We start from the raw sequence: 19,000 nt of genomic DNA, 5'->3' as shown, positions 1-19,000 counted from the left end.
TCTTTCTCAGGACCCAAGGTCAGAATGGAATGGGTGGGAAGGCATGTTATTTGTCCTAACCATAGAACTAGAAACTCATCTCCTTTGGAGCCCTGACCTTGAGCCATCCAGAACAGTAGATTGGGCACTGTTTGTTCTCCTAAAATGCAAAGAGATTACAAGAGGGGGATCTCCACTGTCAAAATGTTCAGAACCACCAAATCATGTAGTTCCCATTCGTGGTCCCTGGAGAAGTGCCTGCTGAGGGGAAGATCCTGTTCGTCGATGTAGAACACTGTTGCAAGGTTCTCCGGCATGATTTGGACCTGCAGAGTTTGAATGAATAGTAACTCCAGAAGATTTATGTGCAATTGGGATTCTTGGGGAGTCCATATATTATGTGTTACATGTTCATCCAGATGGGCTCGCCACCCTATTAAGGAATCATCTGTGATCAGTCTCTTTGTAAGTGGAAGAGGATGAAAGGGGCCCCTCTCACCATGAGAGAAGCTGGTACTCAGAGCAGAGGAGGGGGAATCAAAACTTTTCTAGCTATTAATAATTACACTAATTAACTACAAAAACATTATCTAAAAACTATTTACAAATATTTACAGTTCAAAGCAGAAGAAGCTAGCAACTTCTGTAGACACTGAAGAGGTTCCATCTCAGACCCCAGGCAGCAGAAAGGAACTGAAGAAGTGGTCAGTCTCCACCACCCCTCATGCCCTCAGTTCAGAGAATGAGAAGCAAAGAGGGATACAGGTACAAACTAATGGACACTGATAACAAGGATCTTCTCGTTGAGCGCATGTGCACACCCACAGTGGAATACACATAAGGACCATCGTTCGAAAAAGATCGATGCACTGCATTATTTCTAGCATCTTAGAAAACACTGGTTGACACTGGCCACTAAAATGTGTTTATGGCATGTAATGTTGCCCTATAAAATTTGCCATATTTATCCATTAAAAATGGCACTCATTCCAATGAGAAAAAAATCCTGCATTAAGCCTGGCCTCTCACTAAGATGCCACAGTATTAGGTGCCTCAAAAATACCAGGAATAAACTGTTTGTTCATTTTGGTACTGTGCTCTCCAGTTTTGTTTTGTTTTAAAGGATTTCTGGCAGATTACATAATAATATACACTTACCATGTTACATGAAAAGCTTGTCGACATCCATGTTTGTTACATGTCATGCACGCACCGGTTGCTGCTTTGCTTTCTCTGCCTTGTTCATCACAAATATAGCATGTCTATTCAAGAAAAAAAAAGTATTCACATATCATACTAAGTACCCAAATTATTTTTGTGTTATTCACAGGAGGCATTTTATATGATGTGCTACAAGGACAAATTGATTTTCTCAATCTTGTAGTCAAGCTTACTTGAGGACTCCTTTACACAGTTTAATCACAATTTTTTAAAGCAGATTGCTACATACACTGTTTAGGATTTGCATAGCACTTTACCTTTTCTAAGTGCTGTACAAACATTAAATTAACTAAATCTACACACTACCTCTACGTTATCCTAATTCGGTATTATTCCAATTTTAAAGATGGGGAATACTGAGGCAGAGAACTTAAACAACTTGTCTAATGGTCAAACAGCCAATGGTAACGTGATTAGAACTCAAAGTTTTCCTAACTCCCCAACCCCGTGTTCATTCCTTCAAATCACTGAATTACTCTCATATGTTTGCTTATAAGTACAGTTATTAGTAGCAGTATTGTGGTATCACTTAGAAATTCCAATCAGGATCAATGTCTAATTATGCTAGATACTGTATAAACAAGTAAGACAGCCTAGTTTATGTCCAGAGGCGCTTCCTATTTAAAGTTAAACTTAATAATTTTATGTAATGCATATTTACATACAAATAGGTGGAAACAGATTTTCAGAAGTCTCATAATATGTCTCCAAGCCTACTTGAGGTTCAGAGGCCTTTAACCAAGTTTAGTAATGCTATTCAACACAGTTTTTATTTAAATATGAGTCTAAAACAGCACAGCCTTATAACCACCTGGTTAGAAACTAGTCTAGCTGGAACCTTGTTTAAATTGAGTTTAATTCAGGATCCTAAACTCATTTCAAAAGCCAAGGAACAAGTTAGATTTATAGCAGATTGTCAGATTTCTAAAAATGTCATTAGAGAATCTCACCAAATGCACAGTAATTAGAGAGACCTATAGCAATTTATTTAATTTTCCAAATTATCAACTAAGTGAATAATCAAAAAGAACAAAAATAATCCATCAAAATATATTTCATTTGACAAGTGTGTTTGTAATTGTAATTATAAATACTAACTATATTAGTACACATGCTACAATGTATTTTCTAAAATAATGAAGGCTTAATTATAGTGGACTTCACTATAGCTTCTCCTAATTAAAGCTTTCGTGAGAAGTATGTGAAACAACTGTTTTTTTATAATTCAAATATTGGGGTGTGCTGATTACTGAAGTGTAAATTAAGAGAGATTCTGCTGTTCTATGTTTTAAATATAGTTGCAACCTACTGCTAGAGCCCTACCAAATTCACAGCCATGAAAACTGCCTCACGGACTGCGAAATCTCGTCTCCCCCTGTGAAATCTGTACTTTTGTGTGCTTTCAGCCTCTATTATACCGATTTCCCAGGGGAGAACAGCATTTCTGAAATTGCGAGTCCTGACCAAAATGGAATTGTTGGGGGGGGGGTGTCGCACAGTTATTTTAGGGGGTTTCAGTATTGTCACCCCTTACTTCTGCACTGTAAGAGAGCGGCAGCTGCTGACTGAGGGCCCAGCTCTTCAGGCAGTAGCACAGAAGTAAGGGTGACAATACCATACCAGGCCATCTTTACTTCCGACTATTACTGATGGTGGCTCTGCCTTCAGAACTGGACTCCTGGCCAGTAACTGCAACTCTCCAGCTGCCCAGGAGTAGCACCACCAGCAGCAGCAGCGCAGAAGTAAGGGTAGGAGTACTGCAAACCCCCCTACAATAACCTTGCGACCCCCCACACCACCACAACTCCTTTTTGGGTAAGTAAGTACCCCTACAATTACAACACTGTGAACTTTCATATTTAAATAGCTGAAATCATGAAATTTACGATTTTTAAAATCCTATGAATCTGAAATGAACCAAAATGGATTGTGAATTTGGTAGGGCCCTACCTGTTGCATAAACAAAATGAAAATGATTTCAACTAGAAATCCTTCATGGAAGCATCCTCTGATTTGGACAGACCAAAAACAAAAGATGGCCTTAAAAACAAAATTCCCACATGCACACAGGGCTGTACAAGACCATTTTGACAGAGGCACGCCAAGCCAAATTTCAGTGAGTGGCATTGTGTCCTGGTGCACAGGGCTGCAGCATCACTCAGGTTTCGTCTGGCTGCCCCTCCTCTGTGACACAGGGAAGGCCAGGTCAGGCCAAACCCAAGTGGCACTACGACCCTGCATGCTGAATCGCATCGTCACTTGGTTTTGGGGCACTCTCAAATGTGGGCCCACACAAACTGCCCCTTCTGCACTCCCTCTTCCCCCAGCAGAAAAAGGATGGGAAGCAACTTTTGTTTGCTTCTGCTGTTTTTCAACATCTCCTTTGTTTAAACTCTGTCTTCTCTTTACATTGAAGGAAAGAAGGAAATCACACTAATGCTTATGTATGACTACATTTGAGTAGATCAAAAGAGAATGAATGGAAAATACAGGGGCAAATATAATGGAGATACAATTTAAGAAAAAAGTGTATAAAAAGAGGTGAACATAAAAAAGAAAAAATATACAAACTAAAACAAAATACAGTAGATAAAGACAAAGAAATCAATCAAATTCTGAGTTAAGGATAGAATGGCTTTTTATCGTCTTGTCTGGACTATAATTTAAGGTGTGCTATTAGCATATATTAGGTAACATGCAAATTAAAATGTTTTACAGAATCAAGTGTAGACAAGGCCATGTGTTTGGTCTCCACTAGACTTTTAAAAAACATAATTAGCTAACATTACACCTTCAATTCAAGTATAGACAAGAACTAGCTGAGGGGCCTCAGATCCGAAAATGATTTTACTAATTCCTTATCTCACTCACCAAGTGCATCAAGATTACAGTTCACATAGTACCTGAGATCACTAGCTGTTCCAACTCCCAATGAGTATCACATGACCTTCAATACTTATGTATTAAGAAAAAACAAGGTCACCATCTAACAAGTTTTCTTGCTTTTGAAGTGTACTTCGGCAGTAAATCCTTTGTTTTGTTTGAACATTTCCATTAACAGAAAACTTAAGTTCTAGCAAAATCCGTAAGACACAAGATCCAGCTACTACGGTATTACTTTACTGCCCAGAATTTTTCTAAGCATTATTCTAGTTGTTTTTCCTTAAATAAATCCCAGTAAAAGAAATGATACAAACATTTATTCAGTATGGATGTAGGTCCTGTCTATTCAGGACAGGAACTGCATTTAAAAATTGTACCTAAGCACTGTTTAAACTAATGGCCAAACTAAATGGCCAAACTATTTATAACATGATAAATGACTGATGAACTGCATTATAAACAGGTTTACAAAACAGTGCCATAGATTAGCTACAATTTATAGCAAGTTCAGCATAATTCAACTCTTCCTACACTAGCCATAAAAACTCTGAGTACTCTGAGTTTGGTGTAAGGCGGCCAAACACACCACACTTTCCCTTCGCTTCAAGAGCTAAAAGTCAACTCTCAAGTCAAACTTCCCCAGTACTCTGGTCTGTCTCTTGGTGCTATAGACTGGACACAAAAGATGAAAGTTCCCTTTCATGTGGTAGTAGCCCGGGATTTTGCAAAGTCAGTTCAAACAGTCCATATATTAGTTCAACCTCTCCCTGACCCCAATTAAGATTTTAGATGCCTGAATTGTAGCAACCTATGTACTCCTCCACCAACATCCAGAAGAGCATCAGTCATTCCTAAGTACAGATGGAGGAGAAGAGCTCTTAAACTCTCCTCCATCCTGGGCCTCCAGTGAGATAGCAGATGGTAATAAACAAACTGATCAAATGGGACAAAGCTCCCAGTTAAACAAGGATGCTATGCTTGGAGCAAAACAGAAATATCAGAGGACTTTTTCGCTACAGGATTTTGCCAATTAAACACTTTGCATTACGGTGTTTGCTTATCTGCTGGAAGAGATTTTTAATATCTCTTTGGAAAAGTTTCCAAATTTGGCGGGAGAAATAAAACCTGTTAACAAAAATTAGCTTCAAAACATTTTCTTTTGAGGACTGCACAGATCATAGTTATGATATGCACCACACATAGCACCCATGCATGCAAGAAAGTTATTCCTCATGAGCTCTGATCATTTCTCAGTTTCTGCAGCATGTAATCCTTCATTTTAAATAAAGTTTCTAATCCTTACAGTTGTCAAGCCTTTTAAAACTAAACTGTTAGCATGAAACACCACCTTAAAACTATAGTATGACCTATCACTATTAACCAATAGGTCTTAACACTGAAGTGTAATAAGGACAATTTGAAATTTCAATGCTTTTAACTACCTTAATACTGACCAGTTTAGGAGAAATATTCAGCCAACAGACTTATCCATTATGACTGAACACCACAGTTGCAGGGGTTCCCAAACTGTGGGTTGCAACCCCAAACAGGGTCACAATAGCAGCAGACGGGGTCGGGGCAATCCCTATTGTGCAGAGGATGCCATTTTTCTCTGGACAGCGTAACCTTGCATGTACAAGATCATGATGCATGGAGGACGCCATTTTGCTCTACAAAACGTCATCCTCCGCACAGCATGAACTTCCATGCAAAATACATAGTAGTAGTAGTCATGTAGTGCAGAGAATGCCGTTTTGTAGATCAAAACAGCATCCTCTGTGTGGTGTGACCTTACACATATAGTGCATATGAGGTCATGAAGGGCAGAGGACACCATTTTACTCTACAAAATGCTGTCTTCCGTGCAGCATGATCTCGCTGGTATGGTATGAGTGAGGTCATGTTGTACAGAGGATGCCATTTTGCTCTTCAAAGTGACATTCTCCATGCTGTCTGGGGTCCTGGGAGAAAATAATTAATTAAATGGGTCATGCTGGCAAAATGTTTGGGAACGCCTGACTTAGTGTTAATGAGCATTTTTCCATCTCCGAGCTATTCAAATTATGGTCCTCATTCTGTGCTCCCTTAATATTGCTCTAGAAAAAGAAAGTAGATGTGAAGGACATGTGAGCCACCTGTGTTAATGTTAGATATTCCATCTGCCTATTATTGTGTTGTCACTATAGTATTACCAGGGATTAATTCTAGCACATAAGCAGGAAAGCAGAAAAACACTTCTGTGATCACCATTTACTGACACTTAAAGGACAATGCCAAGAACCAACTGCTTTGAAGACAACCCACAACCCCTCTGGTGGGTTACATAAACTGGTTTGAACAGGCTCAAGACATACAGTGAAACAAAGAATTTAGCCTGCTGCAGTTTCCACGATATGCATCTGAGGAAGTGAGCTGTAGCTCACGAAAGCTTATGCTCTAATAAATTGGTTAGTCTCTAAGGTGCCACAAGTACTCCTTTTCTTTTTACAAAGAATTTAGGGACTGATAAAAAGGTTTACCTCTGAAGTACAGGGGGAGAGAGAGAGGGCCTGTGGGCAAGCAGACTGAATCCTATTTCCCAGAATAAGGATTATCTGGATAAGTAGGCCTACCTACTTTACATAAAACAGATATGCCTATAGACTATTTGCTGTGATAAAACCCCTTTCGCTTCTGTTATGTTTTGTTCTTACTGTTGAGATTAAACAAAAATTAGTTTTGAAAATAACATTTTGGTGACTGTACACACACACACACACACCAGTCACAACTCCTCCAGGGAAGACTTGAAGCATTCAAATCCAATTTAAACTGCTGTGGAATCCTGGTCTGTACATAGGCTACTACAGTAGCCCAGGAACTAGTCCATAGAGTAGGAGAATCACAAGATTCCACCCCAGGACAGGTGAAGGCAACAGGCCTAACAACCGAGGAAGTTGCACTCAGATTTAGAGGGCTCAAAGGTGCAGCTAATCCTAAACTGTGACAGTAGCCCCGCCTGTGTGTGCTAAATAATCAAAACAAATCCAAAGCTTTTGGCAGCACCAAACTGGAAAAAGGACCATTCTGCATCTAACTGCTCACAGCTATCAAGGGAGTAAGAGTCCTTTGCTCACAGATCTCTAAGCTTCAGCAAAAGCTCAAACTTTTCAGTTTCCCAGAAAACACTCAAATAAATATAAGTATGACAGCTGCCCCTACTACTGAGTAGATCAAGAAGCTCCAGATTTATCTGATCAACACAGCAGAAGTTTCCAAAAGGGATAAATAAAAGGTTAAAAGTTTTTCACATTTTCAGCTGAATTTGAGGAAATTAGATTATCAAAGTTGAGATAAAATTAACTGATTTGAAATGATCCAGTCTGTAAAGGGTCCAAAGAGTAACAAATATCCACTTGCATGAGAGGGCTACTACCTGTGCAGGCCTTGTTGGAAGTACCTATGTGGGCAGACTTTTCCTATTATTAATCTGAGCAAATCAGCCATGAGAGTAACCTAACAGATTTAAATCTGCATTCTACAAAGGATGTGGCCACCTCAGGGATAAAGTCAATCCAATAGTTTCAGATAGAGAGTTCCAGTCTTCCCTCTTTGATGCATCTTCCCCTTTAGCAACAAATATATTTTGTCTTCTGTTAAAGATTATTGTATTATGTAAAGCACTGGTCTATAAACAAACAATTGCATGCATTTATATTTAACAAAAATCCTATGTAAATATGTATGTAAATTAGGTGCCATCCTCAGACTTCTGTCAAATTGCCAGTGCAACCCTCACTGCTGTAAGGATTGCATGCCATGCATCCTTCTATATATCAACATACCATGACAACTATAAATCTGTACCTTTCCTATTATTTTTCTATTTAGACTTAATTAAATATACACAACCTACTTAGGACTCTGTAGGAAAGTAAAATTCCTAGAGGCTCTGCCTAAATTATCTTGTGCCAATCTGGCAAACACACAGTTTGAAGTAGGCAGCCTTTTAAAAAGGGCTGGCAATCCAGAACATTTTTCCTTGCATTTTTTCAAAACATTGCTACAGTTATTTTTAAAGGCTTTTCGCAATACCTACGTTTCAGAAAAAGCAGCTTTTTCCCATTCCCCAAAGAGCATGTGCACTTCAAACTGGCACAGTCTGGATTAAAAGCTTCTACATAGTTCAGTATAAAAACCAAACAAGTATATTTGAGTGAAGTTAAAATGTATTAAATTTTAATAGAAAAATAAATGGAGGAAATTTTTAGAGGTTACTTACAAGCAAGATTTAACTGGTATACTGTCATGTGTGTGATAAAAATAGATTTTAAATGAAAGGGTCTCTCAACCTGGTTTTGTTAAATTGATCGAGCACCCTTTAAATAATTCATCCTGAATTGTTTTAACTACTTTAAAAAATAAGTTGACATACATTTTGTTTCTGCTCCCTGTTGATATTTCAAAGACTCTTTTTGGGCAAGCAGAAAGACACCAAACATACTCAGGGCATATTCCTCCTCCACCCACTTTCTCTGGACACACTCCTGTCTACTGCCTCTTCAGTATTAGTTTTGATATAGCTGTTAAATACCTTCTTACAGAGCCTGGAAAAGATGTACACCATTAACAAACTGCAAAAGTGACTGTCAAACAAAGACTAAAAAAATACATTAAAATATTTTTAATCTCTCACTTATAGTAACCTTATGGGCTACTAAGAATGACAGTAAATATAATTTTCAGATGGAAATAAGTTTTTTGTTTTGACAATTTTCCTTTAAAATCCGACAGCTTTGCGTTGTGTTTATTCACATACAACAGAAGTCTTTCACAAAAGTTATAAATTATATTTATGAAAGAAGCATATTTCCTGCAACGGACACATTACAATAAAGGTACTATGCAGCAATATTCATCTAGTGGAGCTTGTATATCATAGTTCAGTCTAAGTAGTTTACAGCAGCCAGTTTATAAAAACTACTGGAAGATTCACCTTAAAAGCAAGGATACTTTTTTTTTCTTTTTTGCAACAATAGGAGAGTGTATTTGGCAGCTGTCTTTTCTCACAAACAGCAGCAATGCTGAAGACCTGCCCCAATCTTTCCAGCCAGCCCCAGCAGGGTTATTCAGGACACCCCACTCCACCCCTAGTTTTAACCATGAAGTGTCTGGACCACATGACAGGCGTCCTCCTGGTCCCCCCAGAAGGGGCCTGCTGGGCTGGTCCTTTGCTCTGAGCTGGCACAGTGGTACCTCTTGGTAAACAGCCACTCCCAGCCTGGGTTCATCTCAAGGATACTGGCAGGCATTTAACTATGCCTCTGCCACTGACAAGTCCACTATTCTCAGCTACACGCTCACAAAATTTTGCAGTATTTAAGAGTAATAACCTGAATCAAATAAAGCATCACTAAACAGTGTAATCAAGTGCATTTCACAGGCTGAGGGTTGGCTAAAGTAAGAAGTCTCAGCTCTAATAAAAGAAAATTAACATAAAATCCCCCCAAGACCATAGCTGAAATCTACCCTGACAAGGATGAGAAACAAGATGGGTGAGGAAATATCTTTTATTGGACCAACTCCTGTTGGTGAAAGACAAAAGCTTTCCCGCTTACACAGAGCTTCTTCTTCAGGTCTGGGAAAGGTACTTACAGTGTCATAACTAAATATAAAGTGGAACAGATTGTTTAGCATAAGTAGTTAACACATTGTAAGAGACCATTCAAGGTGAAGTGACCAGTTAACACCTCTGTATTTGTAAGACAAAAAAGGGGGCTTAGTGAGTTACAGATTGGCTACCCCTGGTTTAATACAACAACCTGTGGCTCCAGAACCACATGCGGCTCTTCAGAAGTTAATATGCGGCTCCTTGTCTAAGCACTGACTCTGGGGCTGGAGCTACAGGCGCCAACTTTCCAATGTGCCGGGGGGGGGGGGGGGGGGTGCTCACTGCTCAACCCCTGGCTCTGCCACAGACTCTGCCCCCACTCCACCCCTTCCTGCCCTCTCCCCTGAGCCTGTCATGCCCTCGCTCCTCACCCTCCCCACACCCCACAGCCTCCTGCACACCATGAAACAGCGGATGGGGAGGGAAGGGGAGGCACTGATTGGCAGGACTGCTGGTAGGTGAGAGGTGCTGGGAGCAGGCGGGGAGCAGATGTGGGTCTGCTAAGGTGCCACAAGTATTCCTTTTCTTTTTGCGAATACAGACTAACACGGCTGTTCCTCCGAAACCTGACATATTACTGTGGCTCTTTGGCAATGTATACTGGTAAATTCTGGCTCCTTCTCAGGCTCAGGTTGGCCACCCCTGTATTGAACCATAAACCCAGTGTCTTCATTAAATTCATGATTTTTAGTGTGTAGCAAAGATATGAATTTAAGCTCCCTAGTCTGCCTTCTGAAGATATTGTGCAGGTTTCCTTTGAGGATGAGGACAGAGGTCAGATGTACCGTGATAGCTTTGTGAAAAGTGTTCACCCACACATGATGTGGTGTTTTTGTCTTATCACTTTTCTGTGCAAGTTAAATTAAGAGGAGGGCGATTGTCTCATTTCACTCACATAGTTGTTATGGGACATCTAAGTACACCGGATGAGGTATACCACATGTAGTGATAGGTATGCTCAGGACCCACAGATCTTGAAAAGCAAGTAATGAGTATTTATTATCGTAGCAGTGGAGATATGTCTGCAGGTTTTGCATCTGTTATGGCAGGGTCTGGTGCCACTTTGAGTTGGTGTGCCCTGCTCTCTGGGGAGCTTGCACAGACCAGGACACACCAACCCAAAGCACCACCAGATCCTACCAATAACAAAGCAATTACTCCATATCTTATCTCTCAGTCCTCATCCTCAAAGGAACCCAACACAATACCTTCAAAAGACAATTCTAGGAGCTGAAATTCATAACTTTGCTGGACACTAAAAATCACTGACTTTGACTATGTCTCCACTAGAGACCTTACAGTGGCAAAGCTGTACCACTGCAGTTGCACCGCCGAAAGGTCTCCCGTGTGGCCACTCTATGCTGGCAAGAGAGCCCAATGAGCAGCGGTAGCTATGTCGGTGGGAGAGCGTCTCCAGACCACATAGTGCTGTCCGCACCTGCACTTTTGTTGGTGAAACTTATGTCAGTCAGAGGGGTGTTTTTTTTTCATACCCGTGACAAAAGTCCTAGTGTAGATAGCCTTAAAAAATACATTGAATTTATGGCTTTTTACCACAATCTGTAACCCCCCTAATCCCCCTTTTTTGTCCTACGACTCTAGAAATATTAATTAGCCATTTGACCTTGAATAGTCTCTTATAATATATGTTAAATACTTTTGCTAAACAATCTGTTCCACCACGTATTTAGCTGTGACACTGAGTATCTTTCTCAGACCTGAAGAAGAGCACTGTATAAGCTTGAAAACTTGTCTCTTTCATCAACAGAAGTTGGTCCAATAAAATAAATTACTTCACCCACTTTGTCTCTAATATCCTGGGACCAGCACAGATTCAACACTGCAAACTAGTAAGAAAGAATAATTTGAGAGACCAAGAAAGGTTACATCTCAAATGATTCTCAAAACGATTGATGGGGGGGAGGGGGGAGGCCGCTGCAAATTAAGTCCAAACTGTCCAATAAAACAAGTTCCACCATATCTTCATTAAATAACAAGCAGACTAATCTTACGTAGATTCCTAAACATGAAAATAGACCTGTTTCAGTTTGAACCTCACCTTCAAAAGCACCAAACTAAAAACTAGGAGAGAGAAAGATAGTATTTGGTCTGGGATTTCCATGTCATTCACGCCTGACAAGTGGGTGAAGGACTTTCAGTTAGCTACAGACCAACCAAATGTAAACTGTGGTATTAGTGGGGAGGAACAATATCGTTTGATTGTAAATACAATAGTTTAAGCAAGCAGTTTGCAAAGATTTTAGTGCTAGCAGCAAACAAAAACTGCTAGAGAATGGCAGAGAAAATTAATGAGAGAGATTAAAGGGTAAATTTTCAAAGTAGCGCACAGAGATTTATCCACACAATTTCAATCAACATAAATGGAAATGGTGACAGACACACACACACACACGACTTTGAAACAAACCCAAAGAAGAAAACTTTTCACAAGCAAAGAGAGACCAGCAGGAAAAAGGGAAAAAAAAGTCATTGCCATTGCAAGGGGGACCGTGTAACTGCAGATGTCTCACAGGCCCAGAGTTAGTGGGGAGACAGGACTGAACAGGTGCAACAGCATATCTGTGCTACTGTGTGAAAAATCCACACCCCTGAGCAACACAGTTAAGATGACCTAAATCCCTCTGTCGATGGAAGAATTCTTTTGTCAACCTAGCTACCACCTCTGAGGAAAGTGGATTACCTACACCAATGGGAGAATCCCTCCCATCAGCATAGGAAATGTTTATACTGAAGCACTACAGCTATGCTGTTTTAAGTGTAGACAAGCCCTAAGTGTCCCTGGGCCATTCTGAAGCCCTGGTAGGTGAAAGCAGCAAAAATACCAGGTAGTAGAGATTAGCAGAATGTGAAAAAAGCAGGGAAAAGCCAAAAGAGCGGGATCAGAAAATATGAAGGAGTGAAAAAAAAAATAACGGCAAAGATATGAAATACAAAAAGGGAAACACAGTGTGGAGATGGGGAAAGATAAATGAGAGTTAATTCTCTAAAGGATCTAAACCAGAAATGATGCAAGATTGTCATTACTAGGGAATCCTATTCTTGTTCCAAGCCCTGAAAATTCTGTCTGTGACCCTTAGAACAGCCATAATAGAAAGTATATTAAAAAAAAAAATGAACTGTCAATTAGTTGCAGTAAACTCAAGCGATTAACTCTAAACAAATTAACGTGATTAAAAATATTAATGCTTAATCGCAGTTTTAATTGCACTGTTAATACAAAAAAAGGAGTACATGTGGCAAATTTATTTGAGCATAAGTTTTCATGAGCTACAGCTCACAAAAGCTTATGCTCAAATAGATGTGTTAGTCTCTAAGGTGCCACAAGTACTCCTTTTCTTTTTGCGAATACAGACTAACACGGCTGTTACTCTGAAAACTGTTAATACAATACCATTTAAATATTTTGAATGTTTTCTACATTTTCAAATATACTGATTTTCAATTGCAACAGAATACAAAGTGTACAGTGCTCACTTTATATTATTATTTTATTACAAATATTTGTGCTGTAATAAAGATAAACAAAAGAAATAGAATTTTTCAATTCACCTCATACATGTGTTGTACTTCTCAACCAGTGGGATGTGTACCCCTGGGGGTACGCAGAGGTCTTCCAGGAGGTACATCAACTCATCTAGATATCTGGCTAGTTTTACAACAGGCTACATGAAAACCACCAGCAAAGTCAGTACAAACTACAATTTCACACAGACAAAATGAGAACATAAGCAATATTTCAGTAATAGTGTGCTGTGACACTTTTGTATTTTTATGTCTGATTTTATAAGCAAGTAGTTTTTAAGTGAGGTGAAACTTAGGGTATGCAAGACAAACAGACTCCTGAAAGGGGTACAGTAGTCTAGAAAGTTTGAGAACTACTGCTGTAGTTCAATCTCTATGATGAAAGTGCAACTTACAAATGTAGATTTTTTTGTTGTTAGGTAACTGCACTCAAAAACAAAACAATGTAAAACTTTAGAGGCAACTAGTCAACTCAGTCCTCCTCCTTTTTTAGCCAATCGCTAAGACAAACAAGTTTGTTTATATTTATGGGAGATAATGCTGCCCGCTTTTATTTACGCCAGCTGAAAGTGAGAACAGGCATTTACATGGCACTGTTGTAGCTGGCGTTGCAAGGTATTTACGTGCCAGATAAGTTAAACATTCGTATGCCCCTTCATGCTTCGGCCACCATTCCAGAGGACATGCTTCCATTCTATTAGTGTTTAACAGTGAGATTAAAACTGCAATGAATTGAGATTTTTTTTTAAATCTCGCAATTAATTTTTTTAATCGTTTGACAGCCCTATAAAAAAATAGAAAAGGGATGCGTGCAAATATATGGATAATAAAAAAAGGCTCATCAGTAGCACATAAAGGAAAACTATAAGAACTACAAAGAGGTAGGAAGTTAGTAGACAGATACAAGTAGAAAATGAGAGAAATTCACAAATGAACACATTGAGTAAACAATTAAGTGTTGTAAGACTAGAAAAGAAAAACAGCTCAATCCTATAAACCCTTACTTACTTGAGTAGTCCTTACACATACAAGTGATTCCACTGAAATTAATGGCATTACTTAGGTCAATAATAGTTTGCCGGATCTAGTAGTAATAGATTAATATAACCTTTATGTTCTTAACATACAAAAAATAATCTTGTTTATGAATAGTCATATCAATATCTAAATAAGTGTTAATAGCAATAATTAATAAAAAGATTGAAGCTAAAATTTAACAAAATGCTTATTACCCCAGGGATCTATTTTGAAAACGGTAATTTAAAAATACTGTAATTTTTTTTAACAATAGAATATTTTGGAATAAAGGAGATACCTAGATAATTCATACCATGTAATTTATAAGTATTTCAATAAGACATTGTGGTGTACTGCAATGAAGAACATTTTAATAATCATGCTTTATTAACTCTTGGAATTTTGTATAAAAATTACATAATAGAAATTTTTTAGAAATAACTAATGCTTTGTTTTATGTATGAAAAAGAAGCATATTGTAAAAGTTTAATGCAATACATTCAAGTTAAATTATACTTTTTAAAAAAATGCAAAGTACCAGTTATATGCTTGACTTTAAAATTATATTTTAACACGCTTAAAACTAACGATCACAGTTTTTTTAAATAATGAAGTCACATACAGAGACATAAGCCATAAACACACACATAATTATACCTTATTATAACGATCATGAGGAACAGACTGCAACACGATAGGTTCCATTGTAGAAACATTTGCAAACTGCACCTCGGGAATGTACAGGGCACAAACCACATGAGCCCAACCTACAAAAAGTTATAATTGCATTTTATTTTTAATGCCTTTTAAAAACTCAAAGGATATTTCAATTACAGCAAAGAGAACCTTTCACATCATGTTTTGCCATGGACTGTTTTAATTATTTAGAACATTGCAGATTTAAGTTACTTTAAAAAAAAAGATTCACCACCATATCATAGCATGCAAAGGTAGGATTGGCTGCAATACATTTTCAAGAGTCTATTGTCTCAAACTCTAGAGAATTTAGACATAATACTGATGGAATGGTAAAGGTAATGATTTATCCAAACAAATCCTAATTCACTGATGGAAGAAGAGATGATTCTTTAGGATTCTTTAAACCAACAAGTTCAACATTTAAAATAAACTGCACAAATTCCTTAAATTTTGAAACAATTTGTGCAAAGAAATATTTTATGAAAAATCTAGTATTTATGTGAGCTTTCTTATCCATGTAATCTTTCTTTTGCATATTGGGTTATTTTCTTTATTTTCTCTTAAGCTCACTAGATGAATTTTATTTTGACTACTACATTCATGGGTTCAGTTAGTTAATAACCATTCTGCCCCAAAGGGTTCTCGTCCCATAATCCTTTCACCACAGTAAGAACGAATTACTGTTTGATCAGTCTCCTCTCTTGTTAGCTCCAATATGTAAATCCCATATTTTCATTTCATCTTCATATTGATAGTCTCACTTAAAAACATCAGCATGGGCTCATTAATAAATATTTTGTCACTTACCACCTTTTAGTAGATCTTGAACAATATTTCAAAGGGGAAAAAAAACCTGTTTGTCTCACTTTCCTAGCAATTTGCACAGATTCCTGACCTAGAAAGGAGCCCACCTAATTCTAGGTTTTCTTTTGTTCCGAAGGGAATCAACAGTTTGTGCCAGCTGAAGAACAGAGTTTATCGTATTTGCTGCTGTTTCATCGCAGACACTCAACTTGAAAGTTACTTTGCTATTCAAGAATGCACCATATTCTACCTTGAATTGTTTTACATACAAACTACTCGGCAGTTAATCTGAAAGAACCACTTATTAATATAAAAAGAGTTCTGTACATTACAAAAGTAAAAATATTCAGTTCAGAGGTGCTGCAACTCAAAAGAAACTTTTGTGTGTCTAATCATTTAGGCTGTATCTTATACTTCCACAGAACAGAAATTATCTGAATGGTGCACAGTGCAGTATTTTGTCACAAGACTAGCAATATATGTGGAATTCTTCTTAAAAATAAATTGCATCATCCTATAGTCACACTGCTAACTATGTGCCCTAAATATTCACATTCATTTCAAATAATGGAAAATTAGATATTTTGAGTAGAATGAGCTGTTGCTTTTTCCCCCAGACATCAAAAAATTACCTCTGTATTGATGTAAAATTACAGCTCCAATGTAATTAAGAGAATCTTCCAAAATATTTTAAAACTTACAATATTCAGTCTTAAGTTTCCCAACTTCATAATATCAAAACTGCAGCATCTTGACTCCCAAACATAGCTGTTCTAACAAGTTAGCATCAATTTATAATAGTCAGTATTACTAACTCTCTAGACTGGTATTAAAATGAGTGGAACATATCACAGAATGCAGGTTTTGCTTTCCAAACAGTTCTCTTTATGATTAGAAAAACAAACTGTACACAAGACTGCTTCTTAGTTCTCTAATGATCTCAGACTGATGGTGATTCTTAACTTTTTTTAAACTAAACTGATGTTTTTCTCAGTATATGCTGGTATAATACTTTAATCTGTGTCGAAAATTCAAAACTCGATCAGGTAATGGTTACAAGTCAGCAACATTCGTTGACTGGCAAGCTTTGGCATACCATATTAATATTTTGTTCTTCAGTTACTTGTTCTATTTTACTGTTTTCTCCACCTGGCTTTTCGTAGAACTCTTCACATACACTACTCTCCTTTTTTACAGATAGTCATTTTGTAAATCGCTAACTTGATTTCTTTTAAAAACAAACCCTGAAGTCTAATTCATAAAGCATTGCAAACAACAACTTTGGAGGACCCACACAGACCTGCCCCTTTCTATCCATCCTTCTGGCTGAAAACATAGCAGCTAATGGGAATCTGACTCCAGGAAATAAAAGTATACAAGGGCTTTGCTAAGGCTTTAGGCTTCCTGCCACTACAGTATTAAAAACACACTTACAGCAACAGTATTAGAAGTGAGTATGTTCCACTTGAAGTATCATACTAATAATTTTCCTATCTGGAAAAGTGTTCAATACAGTAAAAATGTCACTAATCTGAAAAAAGAAAAGGAGCACTTGTGGCACCTTAGAGACTAACCAATTTATTTGAGCATAAGCTTTCATGAGCTACAACTCACTTCATCGGATGCATACTATGGAAAGTGTAGAAGATCTTTTATACAAACAAAGCATGAAAAAATACCACCCCCCACCCCACTCTCCTGCTGGCAATAGCTTATCTAAAGTGATCACTCTCCTTACAATGACAGGTTTCAGAGTAACAGCCGTGTTAGTCTGTATTCGCAAAAAAGAAAAGGAGTACTTGTGGCACCTTAGAGACTAACCAATTTATTTGAGCATGAGCTTTCGTGAGCTACAGCTCACTTCATCGGATGCATGCCGTGGAAACTGCAGCAGACTTTATTTATACACAGAGAATATGAAAAAATACCTCCTCCCACCCCACTGTCCTGCTGGTAATAGCTTATCTAAAGTGATCATCAGGTGGGCCATTTCCAGCACAAATCCAGGTTCTCTCACCCTCCACCCCCCCACACAAATTCACTCTCCTGCTGGTGATAGCCCATCCAAAGTGACAACTCTTTACACAATGTGCATGATAATAAAGTTGGGCCATTTCCTGCACAAATCCAGGTTCTCTCACCCCCTCACCCCCCTCCCAAAAACCACACACACAAACTCACTATCCTGCTGGTAATAGCTCATCCAAAGTGACCATTCTCCCTACAATGTGCATAATTAAGGTGGGCCATTTCCAGCACAAATCCAGGTTCTCTCACATCCCCCCCACCCCCATACACACACAAACTCACTCTCCTGCTGGTAATAGCTCATCCAAACTGACCACTCTCCAAGTTTAAATCCAAGTTAAACCAGAACATCTGGGGGGGGGGGGGGACAAGAGGAAATAGGCTACCTTGCATAATGACTTAGCCACTCCCAGTCTCTATTTAAGCCTAAATTAATAGTATCCAATTTGCAAATGAATTCCAATTCAGCAGTTTCTCGCTGGAGTCTGGATTTGAAGTTTTTTTGTTTTAAGATAGCGACCTTCATGTCTGTGATTGCGTGACCAGAGAGACTGAAGTGTTCTCCGACTGGTTTATGAATGTTATAATTCTTGACATCTGATTTGTGTCCATTTATTCTTTTACGTAGAGACTGTCCAGTTTGACCAATGTACATGGCAGAGGGGCATTGCTGGCACATGATGGCATATATCACATTGGTGGATGTGCAGGTGAACGAGCCTCTGATAGTGTGGCTGATGTTATTAGGCCCTGTGATGGTGTCCCCTGAATAGATATGTGGGCACAGTTGGCAACGGGCTTTGTTGCAAGGATAAGTTCCTGGGTTAGTGGTTCTGTTGTGTGGTATGTGGTTGTTGGTGAGTATTTGCTTCAGGTTGCGGGGCTGTCTGTAGGCAAGGACTGGCCTGTCTCCCAAGATTTGTGAGAGTGTTGGGTCATCCTTTAGGATAGGTTGTAGATCCTTAATAATGCGTTGGAGGGGTTTTAGTTGGGGGCTGAAGGTGACGGCTAGTGGCGTTCTGTTATTTTCTTTGTTAGGCCTGTCCTGTAGTAGGTAACTTCTGGGAACTCTTCTGGCTCTATCAATCTGTTTCTTTACTTCTGCAGGTGGGTATTGTAGTTGTAAGAAAGCTTGACAGAGATCTTGTAGGTGTTTGTCTCTGTCTGAGGGGTTGG

The 19,000-nt window shown here is 38.5% G+C and overlaps 1 protein-coding gene across 9 annotated transcripts in view; it reads right to left on the bottom strand.

The window, feature by feature from the left end:
* Positions 1-19,000, bottom strand: part of MLLT10 (MLLT10 histone lysine methyltransferase DOT1L cofactor) — a 225,128-nt gene that overhangs the window by 150,221 nt on the left and 55,907 nt on the right. For 6 of the 9 annotated variants that reach the window (XM_073334208.1, XM_073334203.2, XM_073334205.2 and 3 more), the window contains exons 5-6: positions 14,951-15,060; positions 1,138-1,241 (exon numbers count right to left, since the gene is read on the bottom strand). In XM_073334208.1, the coding sequence (XP_073190309.1) occupies positions 1,138-1,241; positions 14,951-15,060 (214 nt within the window). Of the gene's footprint in view, positions 1-1,137; positions 1,242-13,303; positions 13,394-14,950; positions 15,061-19,000 lie in introns of those variants that run through there. The other 3 variants (XM_073334211.2, XM_073334212.2, XM_073334210.2) reach the window with 2 other exon arrangements.

The sequence above is a fragment of the Lepidochelys kempii genome, chromosome 2 (assembly GCF_965140285.1).
Source record: "Lepidochelys kempii isolate rLepKem1 chromosome 2, rLepKem1.hap1, whole genome shotgun sequence".
NCBI lineage: Eukaryota > Metazoa > Chordata > Testudines > Cheloniidae > Lepidochelys > Lepidochelys kempii.
This window is presented reverse-complemented; position numbering and strand designations above follow the sequence as displayed.